Source organism: Chiloscyllium plagiosum, chromosome 21 (genome assembly GCF_004010195.1).
Source record: "Chiloscyllium plagiosum isolate BGI_BamShark_2017 chromosome 21, ASM401019v2, whole genome shotgun sequence".
In the NCBI taxonomy this organism is placed as follows: domain Eukaryota; kingdom Metazoa; phylum Chordata; class Chondrichthyes; order Orectolobiformes; family Hemiscylliidae; genus Chiloscyllium; species Chiloscyllium plagiosum.
Genome location: NC_057730.1, coordinates 52019577 through 52041923, shown reverse-complemented (window position 1 = coordinate 52041923; position 22347 = coordinate 52019577). Strand labels below are relative to the sequence as shown.

At 40.3% G+C, this 22347-nt stretch overlaps 2 protein-coding genes across 6 annotated transcripts in view; both read left to right on the top strand.

The window, feature by feature from the left end:
- The window catches only part of brd8a (bromodomain containing 8a), a 91597-nt gene extending 78410 nt beyond the window's left edge, over positions 1 to 13187 (top strand). For 2 of the 5 annotated variants that reach the window (XM_043712076.1, XM_043712075.1), the window contains 2 exons: positions 4288 to 4356; positions 6743 to 6829. In XM_043712076.1, coding sequence (XP_043568011.1) covers positions 4288 to 4307 — 20 coding nt within the window. In that variant the 3' untranslated portion in view covers positions 4308 to 4356; positions 6743 to 6829. Of the gene's footprint in view, positions 1 to 581; positions 672 to 1299; positions 1399 to 4287; positions 4357 to 6742; positions 6921 to 11488; positions 11569 to 12811 lie in introns of those variants that run through there. The other 3 variants (XM_043712072.1, XM_043712073.1, XM_043712074.1) reach the window with 3 other exon arrangements.
- Positions 13188 to 17330: 4143 nt separating this feature from the next.
- nhp2 (NHP2 ribonucleoprotein homolog (yeast)) overlaps positions 17331 to 22347 on the top strand; it is a 12470-nt gene continuing 7453 nt past the window's right edge. Inside the window, exons 1-2 of the mRNA XM_043712070.1 lie at positions 17331 to 17592; positions 19423 to 19492. Coding sequence (XP_043568005.1) covers positions 17346 to 17592; positions 19423 to 19492 — 317 coding nt within the window. The 5' untranslated portion in view covers positions 17331 to 17345. The remainder of the gene's footprint in view (positions 17593 to 19422; positions 19493 to 22347) is intronic.

Below are 22347 nucleotides of genomic sequence, written 5' to 3'. Positions count from 1 at the left end.
ATTGGAGAAAAGAAGGTTTTGGGGTGACTTGATAGAGGTGTATAAGATGATTAGGGGTTTAGATAGGGTCGACAGTGAGAATCTTTTTCCTCGTATGGAGTCAGCTATTATGAGGGGGCATAGCTTTAAATTAAGGGGGGGTAGGTATAGGGCAGATGTTAGGGGTAGGTTCTTTACTCAGCGTGTCGTGAGTTCATGGAATGCCCTGCCAGTAGCAGTGGTGGACTCTCCCTCTTTATGGGCATTTAAGCGGGCATTGGATAGGCATATGGAGGATAGTGGGCTAGTGTAGGTTAGGTGGACTTGGATCGGCGCAACATCGAGGGCCAAAGGGCCTGTACTGCGCTGTATTCTTCTATGTTCTATGTAGAAGGTGCATGAGGAACTGCACATTACTTTTGTGCATACGTTGCCAGTCAATTTCCACAGCTTTGCAGTGATACATGGTACATGAAGAATTTAAAGGTGAACATCTGTTGAAAAAGTTAAGCAGCTTAGATAAGACATAATCTCAGGTATTTTAATTCACGTTGTATTGAATGTTCTTTTTAGTATAGTTACCAGTCTAGTCTGTTTATCAGATCCACAAGTACAGACCAGGATCAGATTTCAGCTCAAAGGAATTGGAAAAGGACAGTGCTGCTCATGTGGAAGGAGATAGCCAGCCACAGGTCAGAGTGAAAACAAAACTGAAAAATAAATCCGTATGTTACAATTAATCTCATACGACTGTGATGCCTGGGATGTACATTTTACACATCACCATAATAGCAGACACTGTAGTAATTATCCAGAGCTCACGGCCTGGCTGAATTCCAGCTGATTTTCACTTTGCCAGCATTTATCGACAGCTGCCCATTTTTCCACTTGCCTTCAGGTGGGTTCCTGTTTTTACTATTCACTTTGTTTTTGCCTGGCATTTCTTTCATTCTATCTTCCCAGCATTGACGTTTGGAGCCTTGATAAAATCTGAAGCACTGTTTGTCCCCATATGTTGTCACTTACTGTTAACTGACCACATCATTTGAGCTGCTAACCAGACTTTCTGTACTGCCCATTTGGCTAAGTCATGGGATAAGGCTCAAGCTGCACTGGAAGATCGTGCTGATAAATTAAAGGAATTGCCACACTGAAGGCACTGAATTCAGTTAATTCATATAACAGCAAAGCATTGCATGCCGAAATCTAAAATGATAAGTGCTCTGGAGAAACTCTGGTATGGCAGCATCTATGGAGTTAGCGTTTTGTGTTCAAAATGTCATTGGACATGAATCATTAACACTGTATTTCTCACCACAGATGCAGCCAGATATGCTGGGTTTCTCCAACACTTTGTTCTTATTGCAGTGCATTCATTACTAATGTTTCACCAGTTATCATTCTCAGCTCAATTTTGCCAGCTTGGAAAATCACTGTGATGGAGGTGCGTAAGTTGTCTCTGCCCGCTTTGGCAGTTCATCCACTCACATGCAAAGGTGCACAAGCAAAAGAATCTAAATTGCATTAATTTGTTGAAAATTGGTGGTATGATGAAAGCTGAAAGAGATAAAGTGAAAAACATAAAGTTACAGAATTATGAAGGTGGAATTGTTTGATGCTCATCAGGATTTTAAAAGGAATAGAGCAAGCTTTTCAGAGCTTGAAATAATGAGAATGATTCTGTTCGCCGAGCTGGGAATTTGTGTTGCAGATGTTTCGTCCCCTGTCTGGGTGACATCCTCAGTGCTTGGGAGCCTCCTGTAAAGCGCTTCTGTGATCTTTCCTCCAGCATTTGTAGTGGTTTGAATCTGGCGCTTCCGGTTGTCAGTTCCAGCTGTCCGCTGCAGTGGTCGGTATATTGGGTCCAGGTCGATGTGCTTATTAATTGAATCTGTGGTTGAGTGCCATGCCTCTAGGAATTCCCTGGCTGTTCTCTGTTTGGCTTGTCCTATAATAGTAGTGTTGTCCCAGTCGAATTCATGTTGCTTGTCATCTGCGTGTCTCCACCAGCCATAGGTCACCTGAAATATTTGGTTCTATGTCTGACATTTTTTAGAACTCTCTTTGATAACACCAGTGGTAAAACTTTAAGTCATCTCTGTCCTATGTTTCTCATGTTTTATTCTGTTTTAAGTGTAATTGAAGAATGAAATGATCTCTCACTCCACGGATGCTGTAAAATTGCTTGAGATTTAGTCATAAAACACATCTACATGTGTATCAATGCTCACAAGTTGTAATTTTTCTGAATTTTCAGTTTAAAAAATGTGATTCTGTGAACAAAACAAACTTCTCTTCAATAACACTGTGGAAATGGGAAGACAGAAGATAACTTAATGACTTGAATAAGTTCAATAATTAAGATTCCTCGTGTGTCTGTTTATATAATATGTATTGCTGCAATAATATTCCAAATTATCAGCCACCTTTGAATTTGCCATGGTCAACACTGTGGTATCCGCTAACTGGCTGCTGCTATACCGGCCACTGCAACAGACAGCTGGAACTGATAACTGGAAGCGGCAGATACAAACCACTACAAATGCTGGAGGAAAGATCACAGAAGCGCTTCACAGGAGGCTCCCAAGCACTGAGGATGTCACCTAGACAGGGGACGAAACGTCTGCAACACAAATTCCCAGCTCGGCGAACAGAACCACAACAACGAGCACCCGAGCTACAAATCTTCTCACAAACTTTGAATAATGAGAATGAGTTAGAAAAGATGGTTATGCTCTGACTGTTCATCTTAACATCAGTTATATGGGTCAATAGATGAACTGTAAACTGGCACATTGAAGATGTGAGCAAGAAAAAAGTGTTTACAACCTTAAAGATATGAAAGATGTCAGCTCATGGGGTCTGAGGAGAAGAGTGCTGTGGTGGTTTAGCTGCTCAGAGTAGGAGTTTGCAGTTGTCTAGCTATTGAGTTGGAAAAGGTGTTCCCTACTCCGTGTCAGGTTAGCAACTTTTCTGTTCACAAGTGGAAATATCAATGAAGGTCTTTTTTTTCAGCAGAGTGGAGATGGCTGACTACTTCACAGACTAGGGGGAAGGATGGTACCTGCGCTGTAAACATTTGTAATGATGATCAGGAATGGGCAGTGATTGGCAGGAATTCCTTGACTATACTTATCTGAAAATGAGTGCATTATTGGTGTTAAAAATGAGTATTTCAACTCAAAAATCAACATTGCAGCACACAACATTCATGCCAGGGAGGTCACACTAGACTGTTGGTTTGACATTAATATTATTAGTTGTTGTGCAGAGGAGTTTACTGTTGGTGTAGATCAGTCAAATGTTAGGGGAGCCCCAAACCACTTAATATCAAATTGTGCAGTATTAGAGATGTATATGACTGAAACTTGTGATAAAGGACTGAGTGCCCTAAAAAGGGAAATCCTATTATAATAGCATCAAACAAGCATAACAGGCTATTGTATGGTCATTTCCATAAGGATGTTGGTAGATGTTGTTTTATTTTTTATACTTGTGGATCTCATGATAAAGTAAATTTTATGAAGAAAGTAAATATTGCATCTATGTAACAAAGATTGCATTCATTTGTTTGTGAGCAATTGTGTAAGATGACCTGCCCCTTTAAGGTCTAGTTTTATAAATGTTATTAAGATGATGTGCACTGCCTATGTGCACAACTGCAGGAAATCTAAAAATTATCTTATTAAAAATCTGAGATCTTCCAACACCTGTCCACCTTTTTCTCAATTTCCAATATTTCTATTTGTGAAAGGAAACTACTCTCTGTAAATACATAGTTATACCTTTCTTTCTGTGGAATGTTATGATATCATCACTGACAACTGTATCATTACAGAATGCAAGTTTACATGTACAGGTTCCACTAAGTTACAGATATAGAACCTTATAATGGAAATATAAATAAAAGCAGAATATATGACTTTAAAATGACAACCAAATTACGTCTGGCCTGCCCTCCATTCAAACTTTGAATTTGGAAAATTATCTTTATAGTGAGAGAGAAAGAGAGAGCAAGAGAGAGTAGAAGATGCAGAGAGAAAAGAAACGAGTGAGTAACAGAGAAAATCAGAAACTGACACATACAGGAAGGAAGAGAATGAGTAACATTGTACACCCTTTGTATTATCTGTTCTGGGTGTAACAGTCCTAACTTCATAAAGCTATGTATTTTCTAATTTATATGAGCACCCTACATTTGGGATCTTAATCAAACTTTGTTGTTTCTGCATTCTAGATCAAAAGATGTAAAACAGGTATTTTTTGTAGCAATGTGTTCAATGCGCTAATCACCTCTGGTATTTGCAGATTTGCGAGCCTGTTTTTGAACCCAGTAACTGAGGAACGTGTTCCTGGATATCACAGCCGAGTCCATAGGTAAGGAGCGTCAGGAACATAGAGGAATACACCTGAAACACACATTAAGAAAATTAAAAATATAGAATGGGAAGGCTTGACTTGGTCCAGTAACCAGGTTCGTTTGACAGACCCAGTACGATTTTCTAATGGATTCTACATCCATTTATTTCATCACCTCAGGAAAATTTTAACTTCACTTGCTGATGAAAAGCAACCTTTTCTATATAAATAAAAGCCAAGAGAATCATGACTGCTGTAAATCACAGACAAAAATAAAAATTTCTGGAAAAGCTCAGGAGGTCTGGCAGCATCTGTGGAGAGAAATGGGAGTTAACATTTCAGATCAAGTGATCCTTCCAGAGTTCTGAGGAAGGGTCACTTGAACCGAAATGATAACTCTGATTTCTCTGTACAGGTGCTGCCAGACTTCCTGAGCTTTTCCAGCAATTTCTATTTTTGTTTCTATTTAAGTAGTTCCATTACTCAGGCTAGGAATATGGCAAGTAAGAAACAGGAGTACATTGTGCATCTGTTACAGCCTGCTCTGGCATTTCATTAGATTGTGGTTAACTACCTCAATGCCATTTTCGTATCCCCATATTGTTGACATTTTTAATATTTATAAACTGATAAATCTTTGTCTTGGACATCCTCAATAACTTTATTTCAACACCCCACTGAGTAGAGAATTCCAGAGGTCCATCACCCTCAGGCAAAATTCCTTCTCATCTCAGTCCGAAACGGCATACCACTTATTCTGAGACTATGTCCCTGGTTCTAGACCCTGCTAGGTAGGGAAAACTCCTTCCTGCATAGATCCTGTTGAGCCTACTGGGAACTTTGTGATCTTCAGCGAGATTCCCTTTCATACTTGTTGACTGTAGAGAATACAGGTCCAGTTTACTCAACGTCCGCTTGTAGAATAATCCTGCTACCCCAGGAGTCAGGCTGGTGAACTTTAATGATGCTTCCTCTATGGTAAGTGGGTAAGTTGACAAAAATGTACGCACTACTCCAACTGCAGTCTCACCCAAGCTATACAATTGCAGCAAGATATCTTTGCTCCTGCACACTTACCCTTTGGCAATTAAAGCTAATGTATCATTTCTGATTGTTTGCTGGAATTGTATGTGAGCTTTGTGACTCATGAGCAAGGACAACCATGCCGCTTTGGACATTCATGGTACCCAGTCTCTGTCTCCATTTAATAAATAATTTGCATTTCTATTTCTCCTACTGTGTACTGGCTAACTACTTGCTTTCCATGAATAATATCTGAAGAGCCCAGCAGCAGTACATAAAATTTATTCTAGATGTTTTTTGTTTGCATTTATCAATAATTGTCCGAACACTGCATAATCTACTCTTTAATGACCCATATTCCATGTTTTTGCAGCTCAGTTAGAGGCACATTTGCCTCTGAAACATAAGGTTGTAGGTTCAATGCGCCCACTAGCACAAAAATCAAAATGGATGCTCTGATGCAGTACAGAGAAAGTGTTGGAGGTGCTGACTTTCAGTTAAACTATCTTGGGTAAATGGACGAAATCCCATGCACAGTGACAAGCAAAAGGTAGTTTGACATACATTCTAGAATTGGAGGCCCCTCCCAAATCAAGTAATGTCAACAGAGCCTTCTTTAACTCATCTAAACATAACAACATTGACTCTCACGGTTTCTTCCTTAGAAGCATAACTTTGAGAATTGAAAAGGGTCTCACACTCTCTGCAAAACAGCACAATAATAATTTAATTTTTTCTGGAAACAAATGGTTTTACTTTATGTACACCATCCACTTAGCAAGTGTAAGTATCCCAGAATAAATCCAAGACACACCATTAGCACCACAAAGGAAATCGCACAGTTGTTCTGGAAAAGATGGTAATTGTTCTGGGAGAACCAAACTAATACTAAAAGTATGGCCAATGCTTCTCTTTGTTTGAGAAGATACTTATTGCTTGATGTACTTTTTGTCTTTCTTCTCTCCTCCAGTAATGTAGTGCATGAATTTTAAACTGGCAGATGTCTTGCAGAGCAATTTCAGCATCTCACACATGCAAATTTCACTTCAAGGAACGCTCTTGCTCAGCAGAGGAGCTTCAATTGTACATTTGTAGGAAGGGATATCAATTGAATAAACAAGTGCACAATACATCAAAGAAGTTAACTTAAAATGTTGAACAGTTTCAAAGATGTCATGATGGTTTGTATTGTTCATTTACCTCCTTGTTCGGAGTGATTTCATAAAACGTTTTCATGTACCAGCACTCATCAATTAACATCCTGCAGCTTGAGAATAAGAGGGTCTCTGTGCATTGTCAGTAACTGTGCTGTTTAATACATCACCTGCGTTCATGTGTTATCTGCCATGCAGGCACTTATCATTGCATCTGTTTATTACAGACCAATGGATTTGTCCAATATAAAGAGAAACATCAGAAAAGGGCTGATTCGCACAACTGTTGAATTTCAGCGGGATATTATGCTAATGTTCCAGAATGCGGTGATGTACAATAGCTCTGATCATGATGTTTATCATAAAACTGTGGAAATGCAGCGAGATGTCTTGAAACAAATCCAGGTAAATTATGTGGCCCTTCTCCATAAACTGTTCTTTATCAAATTTCACTTACTTTGGAATAAAATTCGGGTACAGCATTTATGTGTAATATGACTAGCCAATTGGAAGAACAAATTTGCCCTTTCAATATTCACACAACGAACAGACTCGCCAGGCATGGTTGACCGATAGTACATTAATATGTTTATTTTGTGAGGTGAAAGATTGGGATTGCCAGTAGCTCATTCTATTAAACAACCTATAGTGGAGTTTTTTTGTATATGTATCATGAGGCATTTTTCTCCCAAGGAGTACTTTCCACTTCAGCTACATGGTATTAGTATCAGACACGTCCAAATTAGATAGTTATCAATACATTATATACAATACTATTCTCCTTCCCAACAATGTTTGCCTGAATTCCAACCTCAGAATATCCTGTCTGGATCAGTGTAACATTTATCTTTTCCATTCTTGTTTTAATTGTGATCACCAGTTTAAGGCAACAAAGTGATCATGAGACGGGGGAGCAGACTTAGGTCACTCTGCCTAGGTCAGCTCCGCCACTCACTTTTCTATTATCTCTAGCTTGTCTGAATGCTCTATAAACCAGGAATGTTGAGCTGTCTAATTTGCCCATCTTTTAGCCACGTCTCAATCATAGCTATATCATACTCCTACATGTCTGTTTGTTTCCACAATCCATCTAATTCCTCAGGCTCCTTGTTAAATCCTCGCCTTTCTTATTGAGCCTGTTCCCTCTTCATTCCAGATTCACTCACTTGTGTTTTAACGTCTAACTCCATCTCAGCTTCTCTCCCTCTGAGCTACTTGTCAAGATCCCACTCCTTGCCAATTCAGTTTAAATCTGCCCCCACAGCATTAGCAAACCTCCCTGTGATAATATCCATCCTGTTGTTTAAATATAACCATTCAACTTGTACATGTCCTAGCTCCTAGTTCCATTACTTCATGAATCTAAAACTCTCTGTCCTGCTCTAGCCTTCTCTTGAAGAACTTGCTACTATTAATCCAGAGATTACTACCTTTTTGAAGTCCTGCTTTTCAATGTTCGACCTAGTTTCCCAAAGTTTGCTGCAGGACCTCATTTCTATTGCTTGTGTCATTGATCCCAACATGGATGACCAGCTCTGCCTGCTCATCCTTCACCCTCTGAATGCCACAGTTGTTCCATGACATCCTTGACCTTGGCCCCTGGAGGTAACATACCATCTAGTGGAGGTCCAAGAATTTGAGATCCATTTGCAGAAATCAATAAAACTTAGCTGACTGGTACAAAAAAAAATCAACATGCAAGTGGAATTTGCTCCCTTTCTATGTAGAATGGAAATTTTGCTACAATTATACACAGACAATATGTGGAGCAATATGTATATTTTTGGGCAGTGTATCTTAGAGGGGATGTTTGAATTTAAGTGCAGTTGGAATCAACAGAATATTTTCCAGGCTTCAAGGGTTAAATTAGAAAAGAGACTTCATAAACCGCATCAGAAAGCTAGCTTAGTCAATGATTTTAAATCCGAGATTGATAACTTTTTTAAACCAAAAAAATTAAAGGATATGATGCCAAAACATGTAAATGAACTTGGGTTATAAATCAGTCATGATCTCTCAGAAGAGTAGAATAACCTAAAGGAGTTGAGTGACTCATTGCTGTTCTTAGGTTTCATAGGGGAGTCCAAAACCAGAGGGCATAGGTTTAAGGTGAGAGGGGAAAGATTTAAAAGGGACCTAAGGGGCAACCCTTTCACGCAGAGGGTGTTGCATGTCAGAAATGAGCTACCAGAGAAAGTGTTAGAGGCTGATACAATGACAACATTTAAAAGGCATATGGATGGGTATATGAGTAGGAAGGGTTTAGAACGTAGAACAGTACAGCACAGTACTGGTCCTTCGGTCCTCGATGTTGTGCCGGCCTTTAATCCTACTCTACCTCTGCATCATGTGAAACAATCTTTAACTTAAAATTTAAAAGTCTTTCAAGATGCCAAATGCTGGCAAATTGGACTAGATTAATTTAGGATATCTGGTGGAATGGATAGGTTCGACTGATGGATCTGTTTCTGTGCTGTACAACTCTGACTCGATATATTATGACTTGGATGTCGTGCTGTGATTGTTGTGTTACCCACAGAATATTAGGTGACAGTTGATTAGCTGAACTGATACCATTATGTCAAATGTGACTGAAGTATTTAATATTCACCACAAGATGGCACTGATGTAGTGTATTTGCCAAAGGACATCTTGCTCAAAAGGGTCCATTATTCTCACCTCTGGCTGACCTTTACTTGAAACTGCATTTGTCTCTGTGTGATTTCATAGGGGTTCAACTCAAATTGTTTCATTCCCTAAAATCCCATTCTGGTGGAAATATATCTCCAATATATTTCCTTACTAATGCAGAGATGGGATATTTGGAATCTTTTATCCTGCTTACTTGTGGAATGTGAAACAATTCATAAGAAATCTTATATTATTTTGCCTGATCACATTTTTAAAAAATAGGTAATACATTAGATTTTTTTTTGAAATACAAGGGAATCGGGTAAGACAAAAAAGTAGAAATAAGTCCCTAACCTGATCAGTCGTCATGTTATTGAATGGCAAAGCAGGCTTGAAGGACTAAATGGCCTACTCTTGTCCCTAAGTCCTATGTCTGATTTTTTAAAATGTTTCCTTGCTTATTATATATTTTCCTCAAAACATTCTCCCCTTGTCTGTTCCTTGATACTAATAGCTAACTGGTCATAACTAGTTTTGAAGTTTCCCTGATGAACCAATTTATTCTCAATGAACAGAAATCATGACTGTTGCATTTTGGAAATAACTTTCTTTCATAGAATCCCGACAGCGTGGAAACAGGCCTTTCAGCCCAACAAGTCCACACCGACCCTCCAAACAGTATCCCACCTAGACCCATTCCCCTACCCTATTACTCTACATTTACCACTGACCCCACATTCCTGAACTCTATGGGCCAATATATAGCATGGCCAATTCACCCAATCTGCACATCTTTGGATTGTGGGAGGAAACTGGAGCACCTGGAGGAAACCCACACAGACACAGGGAGAATGTGGAAACCCCACACAGACAGTCGCCAGAGGCTGGAATCCAACTTGGGTTCCTGGCATTATGAGGCAGCAGTGCTAGCCACTGAGCCACCATATCACCCTGAATCCATGCTGTTCATACAGCAGCTGTGTTTGGGGACAGGCAGCTCAGCTGTCAGAGACAGATCTGTGAGGAAACAGGAATGATTTATCTCAGTCTCTTTCACAGTTGCCTTTACTCTTGGCTAGTTAAAGTTGGAATAGAACAAAGGGACCAAAAAGGAGGGAAGAGAAATTAAATGAATAGAAATATTAAATTAGAAGTTGGGCAAAAAATGAAAATAAAATGAGTACTATGCTCTTAATTCCTTCCTGTTAGTTTTGTGTCTGATTAAAGGAAATGGAATTTAAAAATAGGGAGGTCTTGCCAAACTATACAAGGCACTGGTCATACCACAGCTAGAATGCTGTGAACAATTCTGGTTCCCTTATCTAAGGAAAAGCATACTGGACTTGGAAACAGTCCAAAGGAGGTTCTGTTTTATGAGGAGAGGTTTGAGTAGAGTCACAGAGTCATAGAAATGTACAGCATAGAAACAGACCCTTTTTGATCCAACCCATCCATGCAGACCAGATATCCCAACCCAATCTAGTCACACCTGCCAGCACCCGGCCCATATCCCTTCAAACCCTTCCTATTCATATACCCATCCAAATGCCTCTTAAATGTTGCAATTGTAACAGCCTCCACCACATCCTCTGGCAGCTCATTCCATACACACACCACCCTCTGCGTGAAAACATTGCCCCTTAAGTCTCTTTTATATCTTTCCCCTCTCACCCTAAATCTATGCCCTCTAGTTCTGGACTCCTGAATAAGTCCTGATAAGATTTGCTTTCCCAAACTGCAGCACCTCGCATTAACTGAAATAAACTACATTTGCCACTTCTCAGCCCATTGGCCCGTCTGATCAAGATCCTGTTGTAATCTGAGGTAACCTAGGTTGGGCCTGTACTCATTTGAGTTTAGAAGAATTGTAGGTAGCCTGATTGAAACATACAAGATTTTTAGGGAATTTGACAAGGTGAATACAAAACAGTTGTTTCCCTTGTGGAAGAGTCTCAGACCAGAGGAGACAATCTCAGAATCAAGGGTTGCCCATTTAAGATGGAGATGAGGAATTTCTTCTCTTAGGTTACTGAATCTATGGAATTCTTTACTGCAGAGGGCAACAGAATCTGGGTTATTAAATATATTCAAAGCGGAAATAGCTTTTTAATCAATAAGGGAATTGAGGACTATGGCAAAAAGGCAAGAAAATTGAGTTAATTACCAGATCAACCATGATCTGTTTAAATGACAGAGCAGACTCAATGGGCTAAATGGCTGATTTCTGCTTCTGTATTTTGTGGTCATATTGAAATGTGCAAAGACACCATCTTGTAAGCATAAAGAGGCTGTCTTAATTTTATTATTATGTGATTGTAAGTCATCACTTTTACCTGTTCTAGGATATTTTAGAAGCAGTTGAGTTGGGTGACTTTAACAAGAGCCTCATTGGGTAAAAGCTTGCATCCAACAGGAAAATAAGGTATTGTATTTTGGCTGTCGTTACATGTAAAACTATTTTCTTTTTGCTGTTAGTTTATTAATTTCTTTAGCTCTTAGAATCTCTGGAGGAATGTGCGTTGATTATTTTTGTAGCAAAATCATTTTTTTGTAGGAAATTGCAAACTAATTTTGTTTGAGGTTTCTAAAAAAAGCAAATTTGTAATTTTTTGAAATAAAATTGTGAAATTGAGACGGAACATTAAACTGATTAATGAACCAACTATCTTTATTATTGTTGACAGCGATTGGAGAACTTAAACAATGTATAGGATAGAGTACATTTGTCTTTATGTCATTGGATTAATAATCTTGAGACTTCAATCCCATTTAAAATTTGAATTGAGTTTAATGAAAATGAAGCTGGTGTCATTCAAATGGCCTGACTGTTTCATTATGTCCTTAAGGGGAAGATCTTGTGGCCTGTATGTGACTTCAGTTGACTAGTAACTATTCCTTGAAATGATCTAGCAAGTCACTCTGACACCAAATTGCTGATAGTGGCTCAAAGAAGTGCCAGATGTAACTAGAAATGGACAGTAAGTACTGGTGAATAATGTCCACATGCTGAGAGTGAATGTTGTTTTTGAGTTAGTAAAACAACTATGCCCTTTATTATGGATACACATGTTGATTGTTTAAAACTACTGTAAGGTGCAAACTTAAATTCTACTTTTAAGAAAGGGAATTATTGGTTTCATTGTCAAGCCTACTAGTGAATAATTGGGAATGAAATTCAAAACTCCATTGTTTTATCTCCTATGAATAGTGTTATCATCCCAACTGACGGTAGCACAGGAAATTTCTGCTGACAGATTGAAACCTGGCTTGATAGATCATGTTTATTTTTTGCCATTGGTGGTTAGTCATTGAAACACATTCAGCTGAGATTGCAAATGTTCTTCAAGAACAGACATAAGTTTATTACACAAAATAAATAAAGCACATCTTTAACTCTCACTTTCCGGTTTATTTTTGTTCTGCTAAGATCTTTTTAAAAATCATTCCTTTCCTAGTCAGCTGATATGAATCTTGAACAATTCTGATGGCCTAAACTTTCCTCAGTTCTAACAACTTAATTGACATAATTCCCTTGCTAGGCAAAATTACTACTTTCTGAACTGAGCTCCTGTTTTTCTGAACTAAAGCTTTGAATCTTCTGACCTGAAGCCAAAATTAAATTCTTTGTCTTTAAATAAACTAACGTGACTTGTTTTCCTTTACAGTATCTTACCTTTGGAGAAGAGGATGAAAAATGAAAAGTTTTGTCTTTGGTTTCTCAATGCAGCATTAATGCAATGTTTCAAAGTTCAGTTCAGGTTGTAACTGCAATAATATGTTGTATGGGAGAAGGGACCATAATTACTGCGTACAAGTTGCTACAAGTTACAGAGAGTTACAGGCATGCAGACTGCAGTTCACCTCAGGGACACATTCCTCACCACAAGGAGGAAAAGTTGTGCTTTGACATTTTTCAGTAAATGTTATTGTAGTTCAATTTCCGAAAGTTTATTGACTGGCTGCCTCTCAGTTGGGTGTACTTTATTCTCAGAGTTTTTCAATAAAATCTAGTAACATAATTGCACTTTGCACAAAATGCAAGTTATTTTCAATCTTTTATTGTTTCTTCCTCACTCTCTCCTCATCATCTTCTCAAAATAGTTGGTCTGTTGGTGCTTGAAAAAAACTTTTCAATATGTTTCCTTGTGGTAAGGGCAATTCTGACCTCATTCTTAAAAAAATTAATTCACAGGACATAACAGTTGCTGGTCAGACCAGTATTTATTGCCCATCCCTAATCATGCAGAGGGCAGTTAACAAACCAGATTGCTTGGGTCTGCAGTGGTAAGTAGGCCAGACCAGGTAAGGTTGGCAGTTTCCTTCCCTAAGGGGCATGAGTGAACCAGATGGGTTTTTCCAACAATAGTCAACAATTTCATGGCCATCATTAGACTCTTAATCCCAGATTTCTATTGGATTCAAATTCCATGATGGTGAGGTTTGAGTTATAGTCTCCAGGATTACCTGGGTCTCTGGATGAATAGTCTAGTGATAATTCACTTGGCTATTGCCTCCTCCAAATTAATGGCAGTGTCAATGGACTAGTGTTATGATACGGAGGTGTTAACCCTCTGTTAATTAACACCCAGAAAAGCTCACCTCACCTTGTAATCTGTTAAAATATGAGTGACAGAGAACTCCCTAGTTCTACTATTTACTGAATCAATTTATTTTTTAGCCCTAAAAGGGAACATTAAACAACTATTCACAACTCTAAGCCCCCCCTTTCTCTAAACAGCTTATTATCTGCCTCCAACTCTATAACAACATGCTGATCCAATAAGACACTTATTAAAATTACATCACCTTAATTTCAAAACTTCACAACTGCTGTCATCTTTTGTCTTCCCTCTTCTGGCTGAGGATCTTCCTGGATCATTGTCTTTCTTTTTACTGTGAGTATGTTTCATACGAAAAGGTATCTTTGATAGAGTGTTTCCTAATTTCTTGGAGAGCAAGATGTTAGTTCTCCCTGCGTTTCTGTCTCAATGGCAGTTGCTCTGACTCCAATTTTCAAAATGTCCGCATGTTTATACTCCCAGCATCAGATTGTCTCATTGGTTCGATGTTGGCAAAACAATAAATTCAAATGTTATTGAGTTTTAGTATCGTGGGGCATAATTTTAACTGGTTAAATTTGAATTATTGTCAAAGCAGTAACCAAAACTTGGGTATCCATTTCACAGCTGAATGTTACATATTTTCAATTTTCCAGTATGCTCTGAGACTGCCATCTAGTCATATAGGAGAAAGTGAGGACTGCAGATGCTGGAGATCAGAGCTGAAAATGTGTTGCTGGAAAAGCGCAGCAGGTCAGGCAGCATCCAAGGAACAGGAGAATCGACATTTCGGACATAAGTCCTTCTTCAGGGCTTATGAAGAAGGGCTTATGCCCGAAACGTCGATTCTCCTGTTCAGAACAGCATTCTCTCTCTCAAAGGTACAGTACACAGCTTCAACTTCATAACACTAGTATTCCAGACACCCAGCCACTGTTCTGGGGATGTGGGTTCAACTTCCAATAAAGCAGCTTGTGAAATTGAAACTCAATTAATAAACCTGAAAAATGAAGCAAATCTCATGGGGACTGGGTCAACTATCATTGATTGTTTTAAAAATGCATCTTACTCAGTGAAGACCTTCAGGGAAGGAAATCTACCATCCTTACTTTGTGTGGCCTAAATGTGATTACAGGCTCACAGCAATATTTTTGGCTCTTAGGTGCCTTCTGAGCAAGCCACTCAGTTCAAGGGCAATTAAGGAAGACTATCAATAGTTGCCCTTCTCAGCACCACCCACATACCATTTTTTTTTTAAAGTAAAAGTTTTTATGATTTAATATTAGAATCCAGCTGTTACATTTTTGTTCATAAGACCATAGGATTCAAAGTAGAATTGGGCCATTTGGAGTATTGAGTCTGCTCTGTTACTCGATCATGGCTGATATGTTTCTCAACTCCATTCTCCTGCCTCCTCCCCATAACGTTTGTCCCCTTACCAATCAAGAATTTTATGTCTCTCTATCTTAAACATACTCAAATGATCTGGCCTCCGCAGCCCTCTATGGAAATGATTTCCACAGACTAGCCATCCTCTGGCTGAAGAAATTCTTCCTCGTCTCAGTTCTAAAGGGTCATCCTTCACTGAGACTGTGCCCTCAGGTCCTACTCTCTCCTACCAGTCGAAACATCTTCTCCAAGTCCACTCCATCCAAGCCTCTAGTATTCTGTAAGTTTCAATCAGATTTTCCCTCATCTTAAACTCAATTGATTACTGACCTAGAGTCCTCATCCAACAAATCCTTCATCCCCAGCATCATTCACATAAATCTCCTATGGGCCTCTTCCCAAGGTCAGCACATCCTTTCTTAGATATGGGGCCCAAAACACTCAGTATTCCAAATGTAGTCTGGCCAGAGCTTATACAATCTCAGCAGTGTATTTCTGCTCTTATATTCTAGCCCTTTTGAATCGAATGATAACATTATATTTGCCTTCCTAACGTCCAAGTGAACCTGCATTTTGACTTTAAGAGAATCCTGAACTTGGACTCCCAAGACCCTTTGTGCTTCAGATTTGCAAGCCTTTTCCAATTTAGAAAATAGTCTACTCCTTTATTCTTCCTACCAAACTGCATAACCTCACACTTTCTCACATTGTATTTCATCTACTACTTCTTTGTCTATTCTCTAAGCCTGTCCAAGTCTTTGCAGCCTCAACACTACCTGTCCCTCCACCTGTCTTTGTATCATCTGCAAATGTAACAACAATGCCCGCTGTTCCTTTCTCCAGATCACGAATGTATAACCTGAATAGTTGTGGTCCCAATATTAACCCCTGCTCAACTCCACTTATTACCAGCTGCTATCATGCAAAAGACCCCATTCTATCCTCATTCCCCATAAAGCTTGTTTCTTTTACTGAATTGTTAAAAAGAGCCACAATAAGCTTGTTAATGAAAATGTTCTCAAAATGTACAGTAAGTGAAACCTGTCATCAACGTGATAGAGTAATATCATAGAGTTATAGAGCTGTATAGCACTGAAAAGGCCCTTTGGCCCATTGAGTCTGTGCTGGTCAGAAACAAGCTAACTATTCTAACTCCATTTTTCAGCACTTGAACCATAGCATCTTATGCAAAGCCATAAGAATGCAGCCATTCCTGATGAAGGGCTTTTGCCCGAAATGTCGATTTTCCTGCTCCTCGGATGCTGCCTGACCTGCTGTGCTTTTCCAGCACTGCTCTAATCTTGACTCATAGCATCTCATGCTTTGGCCTCGCAAGTGCACATAGAGTACAGCACAGAAACAGACCCTTCAGTCCAACTCATCCATGCCAACCAGATATCCTAAATTAATCTAGTCCCATTTGCCAGCACTTGGCCCCTATCCCTCTAAACCTTTCTTATTCATATACCCTTCCAGATGCATTTTAAATTCTGTAATTGTACCAGTCTCCACCACTTTCTCTGGCAGCTCATTCCACACATGCACTACCCTGTGTGAAAAAGTTGCCTCTTAGGTCACTTTTATATCCTTCCCCTCTCAACTTAAACCTATGCTGTCAAGTTCTGGACACCCCCACCCTGGGGAAAATACCTTGTCTATTCACCTTACCCATGCCCCTCATGATTTTATAAACCTCTATAAGGTCACCCCTCAGTCTCTGACGCTCCAGGGAAAACAGCCCCAGCCTGTTCAGCCTCTCCCTGTAGCTCAGATCCTCCAACCCTGGCAACATCCTTGTAAAACTTTTCTGAACCCTTTCAAGTTTCACAACATCTTTCCGATAGGAAGGAGAGCAGAATTGCACACAATATTCCAAAAGTGAACATCTAAATACTGCAGATTCCCTTCCAGGCAGTGAATGATTTTCTTTTCCTCAAACCTCCATCAAACTTCCTGCCCCCTTCAGTGGACACCCTGGTCATTCATCCCTCCGCTAAAGGGAAACGTTTCTCCCTGTCTGTCTATGACCTGAATAATAATATGTCTTAATGACGTCTCCTCGACCCTAAAGCAAACAACAGACTTCTATAACTCGGTTATTTCCAGCAATTTCCATCCTGAGAGTGTCAGGTATTGTGTTACCATGGCGACCGCCCCCAGGATGATCGACAAGTCAAAGGAGGGCGGGGGAGAGTCTGTGTGACGCCACTTCCTGGATGTGCCCCGCCGTTGCCATTGGCACCCTGGTCTGATGGACAGGAACGGGGCGGGCTCTCGGCCCGCGTCACTTCCCGGAAGTAGGCTGCAGTTGCCATGCGGTGACGGCGCTGCGGCGGAGAGCATGAAGTCGCCGAAAGTGAAGAAGGATAAGGCCGAGAGGCCCGAGTACGAGGAGACGGAGAAAACCTACGAGGAGCTGGTGGCGAATGTGAACGCCATCGCGCAGCCGCTGGCCTCCAGGAAACTGAGCAAGAAGCTGTACAAATGCGTGAAAAAAGGTAAAGATTCGGCGAGGAAAGCGGGTGGCGATCGTCAGGCCCGAACCAAACTCTTCATACCTCTGCGAAAAGACTGTCAGCGAAGGGTGGCTGCAGCGCATATGCAGGCAATTCGGCCCATAGTGTCTGTGCTGGCCCTTTGAGTCTGCAAGGCACTGTTCCCCCATCCTGACCCAGCACATTCTTCCTTTTCAAATAAATCGAAATTCAGGTGTAATTCGACTGTGAAAGCCTTCACATCTCCAACCCTCCCTTTATCTCTCTGCCTTCCATCTCCCGCTCTGTCTGATATGAATAAATCCACACCTGTCACCAGTCAGCCTTGGAATAACTTAAACTCACCACTTTTAAACAGTGAGGAAGAGCCTCAGAAAATTAATTAAATCTTGCCATTAAAATTTTCCAGTACCAAAACTATGCTGTGTACCCTTTCCAGTGCAATTGCATCCTTCCTATAATATAACCAGAACTGTACTCTAAATGTGTTCAGACTAGTGCTATACAATATAAAGGAAAGTCTGGAAATATTAAGCTCAAGCAGTCGATATAGTTTGAAATTTATCATCAATTTTACATTCTCTAAGAAGATCTACCAAACAAGCTGCATGAAGTAATTACTCAACAGCTAGCTAACAGTAACTCAAGACACCCTACAACTAATGTTTCTGATAGTCAAGTAATCATCTCAGTCTTGCCAGTGTAACGTACAAAGTGGATGTAGACCACTTACTACTACTGGCTGGTGTGTTCAAAACCTGATGATATGATCTCAGGATAAGCAGTAGATCATTTAAGACTAATGTCAGGAGGAATTTCTCTACTGGGAGGTGATGATTGTTTGAAATTGTCTACGCTAGAGGGCTGTGCAAACTCAATCCTTGAGTATGTTCAAGATGAAATCAGTAGATTCTACAGACTAATGACATCAAGGTATATGGACATACTGTGGGAACTTAACATTGAGGTATATGATCAGTGGTTATGCAATTGAATAGTAGACGTGATGTGGAGATGCTGGTGTTGGACTGGGGTGGACAAAGTCAGAAGTCACACGACACCAGTTATAGTCTCAGCAGGTTTATTTGAAATTACAAGCTTTCAGAGCTCTGCTCCTTCGTCACCTGAATGGCAGAGCTGACTTGAGAGATTGAATGGCCTACTCCTATGTCTTTACTAGAAGCAGAAAAATGATAGGTACTAAAAAAGATGTGTTGGAGAAACTGAGCAAGACTGGCAGCATCTGTTGAGAGAGAAACAGGCAGGAGTCCAATCCAACTGTCAGAACTGAAGAAGAAAGGTGGAAATGTGGCAGGTTTTGTGCTGTTACAAAAGAAAGGCTTCATCCGGAGGCTCACTGATGTTACCCAGTATGGTGATGAAACGTCTGAAAACTAACCTTCTAGTTCAGCTAGCAAACCTACATCAAGAATCTCAACCTGAACTACAAATTTTCTCAAAACTCGCTGAATAAAATAATTTATACCACTTTTGCCTTGTATAATCACCCTGATTTGTTATTTAATATCTCCTTTCCATCCCAATCTCAGACCGTCTCGTTTTGTTCTTTCCCTGTCTTCAATTTTCCTGGAGGTGCTTGCTGATGCTGCCTGATCTGCTGTGTGTTTTCAGCATTTTCTCTCTTTTATGTTAATAATCTCTGCAATTTGGTTTTTCATAGTTATTTTTCTGAAGTGGCTTCTGATCTTGTTGAATTAATGGCTTGTATTTGGCAAAGTAAGTGTCAGAAAGAATACGATTGTCACACATTGCTTGGAAACTTCAGAATATAAAATCGCATCTCTCTCTATAAATTTCCATTTTCATCTGCAGCTGCAAAAGTGAAACAGATTCGTCGAGGCGTGAAAGAAGTTCAGAAATTCATCAACAAGGGGGAGAAAGGGTGAGTATAATAGATCTGTTTTCTGATACAGCACAAAAAAGGAATTATTCCTATACATTTTTATTTGTAATTCTTTGAAAGAATTTATTTTATTTTAAAAAAGTACCATATATACAAATACTCGTGTATATGTTGAATTTTGTAGCTGAAATTAGGGGGTTGACTAATACGAGCTGTTGTTTTAAAGGCGATGAAATTCATGCTTGGTATGAGTCAAAAAATGGGCAAACAAGAGCCAGATCTCTATATAAAATAATAAACAACAGAAGGAAAAAAAAGGCCATTATTGAATATTTATCTACAAAATAACTCTCCATTCTGCCTACTACAGTAGAATGATACAGTAGTCCCCCCGTACTCGTGAGGGATACGTTCCAAGACCTACTGCGGAAGCCCAAAACCGTGGATAGGTACGAACCCATTTGTTTAAATGGGAGATTTACCTTCCCAGCAGATCCCTGGTTCTAGAACGTTCCCTGTAATATGTTCGGGCTGCACGTAACTGAAACTATGAAAACCAACTCTGCGGATACGGCGGTCGCCCTGTACTGTTGTACCATTACAGTAATTCTGAAAACTTGGAGCAGAGCGTGACAGCTGGCAGACTGGAAAGCCAGAGTGGAGCGCATTGGACAGGCACACTGACTCATAAATGTTGATCTGTAACTGTGAAGAACTAGGATCTACTTATACACAAGATATATGGAAAATACAAGATTTTTTTAACCCAAAACAAGGGGTCGACTTATACACGAGATCAACCTATACTCTAGTATATACGGTAAATGCATTGCTCTCTACTAACACATTGTTCTGCAAAGTAACAGATGTGGATTCGTGTCATTTTTCATCCACTAGTTTAGTTGCCCACTTGAGATGTTGTCTTTTCAAAATGTATCAAGTGATAATCACCCACATCCCCAGGAGGAAAATGTGAGGATTCAGTTCGATTCTTGTATATCTAATTGGCTGGCCAGAACTGAGCTGTCAGTTTGGCTGGGTAGCTGCATCGAGCTGTATGAGAGAAACAAAAACTGACATTACTAAGTTCTAAAGGTGGTAGTGGCTAGCACTGCTGCCTCACAGTGCCAGGTGCCTGGGTTCAATTCCAGCCTCAACTCACTGTGTGTGTGGGTTTGTACAGTCTCCCCGTGTCTGCGTGGGTTTCCTCCAGGTGCTCCAGTTTCATCCCACAATCCAAAGATGAGCAGGTTAGGTGAATTGGCCATGCTAAATTGTCCACAGTGTTTAGGGATGTGTTGGTTAGGTGCATAATGTAGGGGAATGGTTCTGGGTGGATTACTCTTTGGAGGTTCAGTATGGTCTTGTTGGGCCGAAGGGCCTGTTTACACACTGTAGGGATTCTATGAAGGGTCACCCAAAACAATAACTAACTTCTCTCCACTAATTCTGCCAGATGTGCGGAGAGTGATGTAGGCTTGCCCGCTGAGCGGGAAGGTTCATGCTCACATGCTGAGAGTGAGTTTTGAGAAAATTTGTAGCCCAGATTGGGATTCTGGATGTAGGTTTACTCATTGAGCTGGAAGGTTCGTTTTCAGATGCTTCGTCACCATATTAGGTAACATCTTCAGTGAGCCTCCAGATGAAGCACTAGTGGTATCTCCCATTTTCTATTTATATGCTTGGGTTTCCTTGGGTTGGTGATGTCATTTCCAAAGGTGATGTCATTTCCTGTTGTTTTTCTCAGGGGGTGGTAAATGGGATCCAAGTCAACATGTTTGTTGGTAGAGTTCCAGTTGGAATGTCACGAACATAGAACGTTACAATGCAGTACAGGCCCTTCGGCCCTCGATGTTGCGCCAACCTGTCATACCAATCTGAAGCCCATCTAACCTACACTATTCCATGTACATCCATATGCTTGTCCAATGACAACTTAAAGTTGGCGAATCTACTACCGTGACAGGCAAAGCATTCCATACCCTTACTACTCTGAGTAAAGTAACTACCTCTGACATCTGTCCTATATCTATCACCCCTCAATTTAAAGCTATGCCCCCTTGTGCTCGCCGTCACCGTACTTTGAAAAAGGCTCTCCCTGTCCACCCTATCTAACCCTCTGATTATCTTATATGTCTCTATTAAGTCACCTCTCAACCTTCTCTCTAACGAAAACAGCCTCAAGTCCCTCAGCCTTTCCTCGTAAGACCTTCCCTCCATACCAGGCAACATCCTAGTGCATCAAAGAACCCCAACAAAACTGGAGTAACTGGTTACCAGTAGCACAGTATTGGTTGGGGACACACCTGGCATGTAGCAAAAATGTTGTGGTTGTCGGAGGTCAGCCACCAGCCCCAGGACATCTCTGCAGCAGTTCTTCAGGGTAGTACCCTAGGCCCAACCATCTTCAGCTGCTTCATCAAAGACCTTCCTTTATCATTACATCAGAAGAAGGTAAGTTTGCCAATGATTGCACAACGTTTTGCACCATTTGTGATTTCTCAGGTAGTCCATGTTCAAATACAACAAGACCTGGATGATATTCAGGCTTGACCTGATAAGTTAGGAGAAAGTGAGGACTGCAGATGCTGGAGTACCAGAGTTGAAAAATGTGGTGCTGGAAAAACACAGCAGGCCAGGCAGCATCCGAGGAGCAGGAGAATCGACGTTTTGGGTATTAGTCCTTCTTCATTCGTCATTCCTGAAGAAGGGCTTATGCCCGAAACGTCGATTCTCCTGCTCCTCGGATGCTGCCTGGCCTGCTGTGTTTTTCCAGCACCACATTTTTCAACAGAGCAATAGATGTTGCCGACATGGACTTCAGCAAGGCCTTCGACAAGGTCCCTTAAGGTAGGGTGATAAAGAAGGTGAAGTCATATAGGATCCGTGGTGTA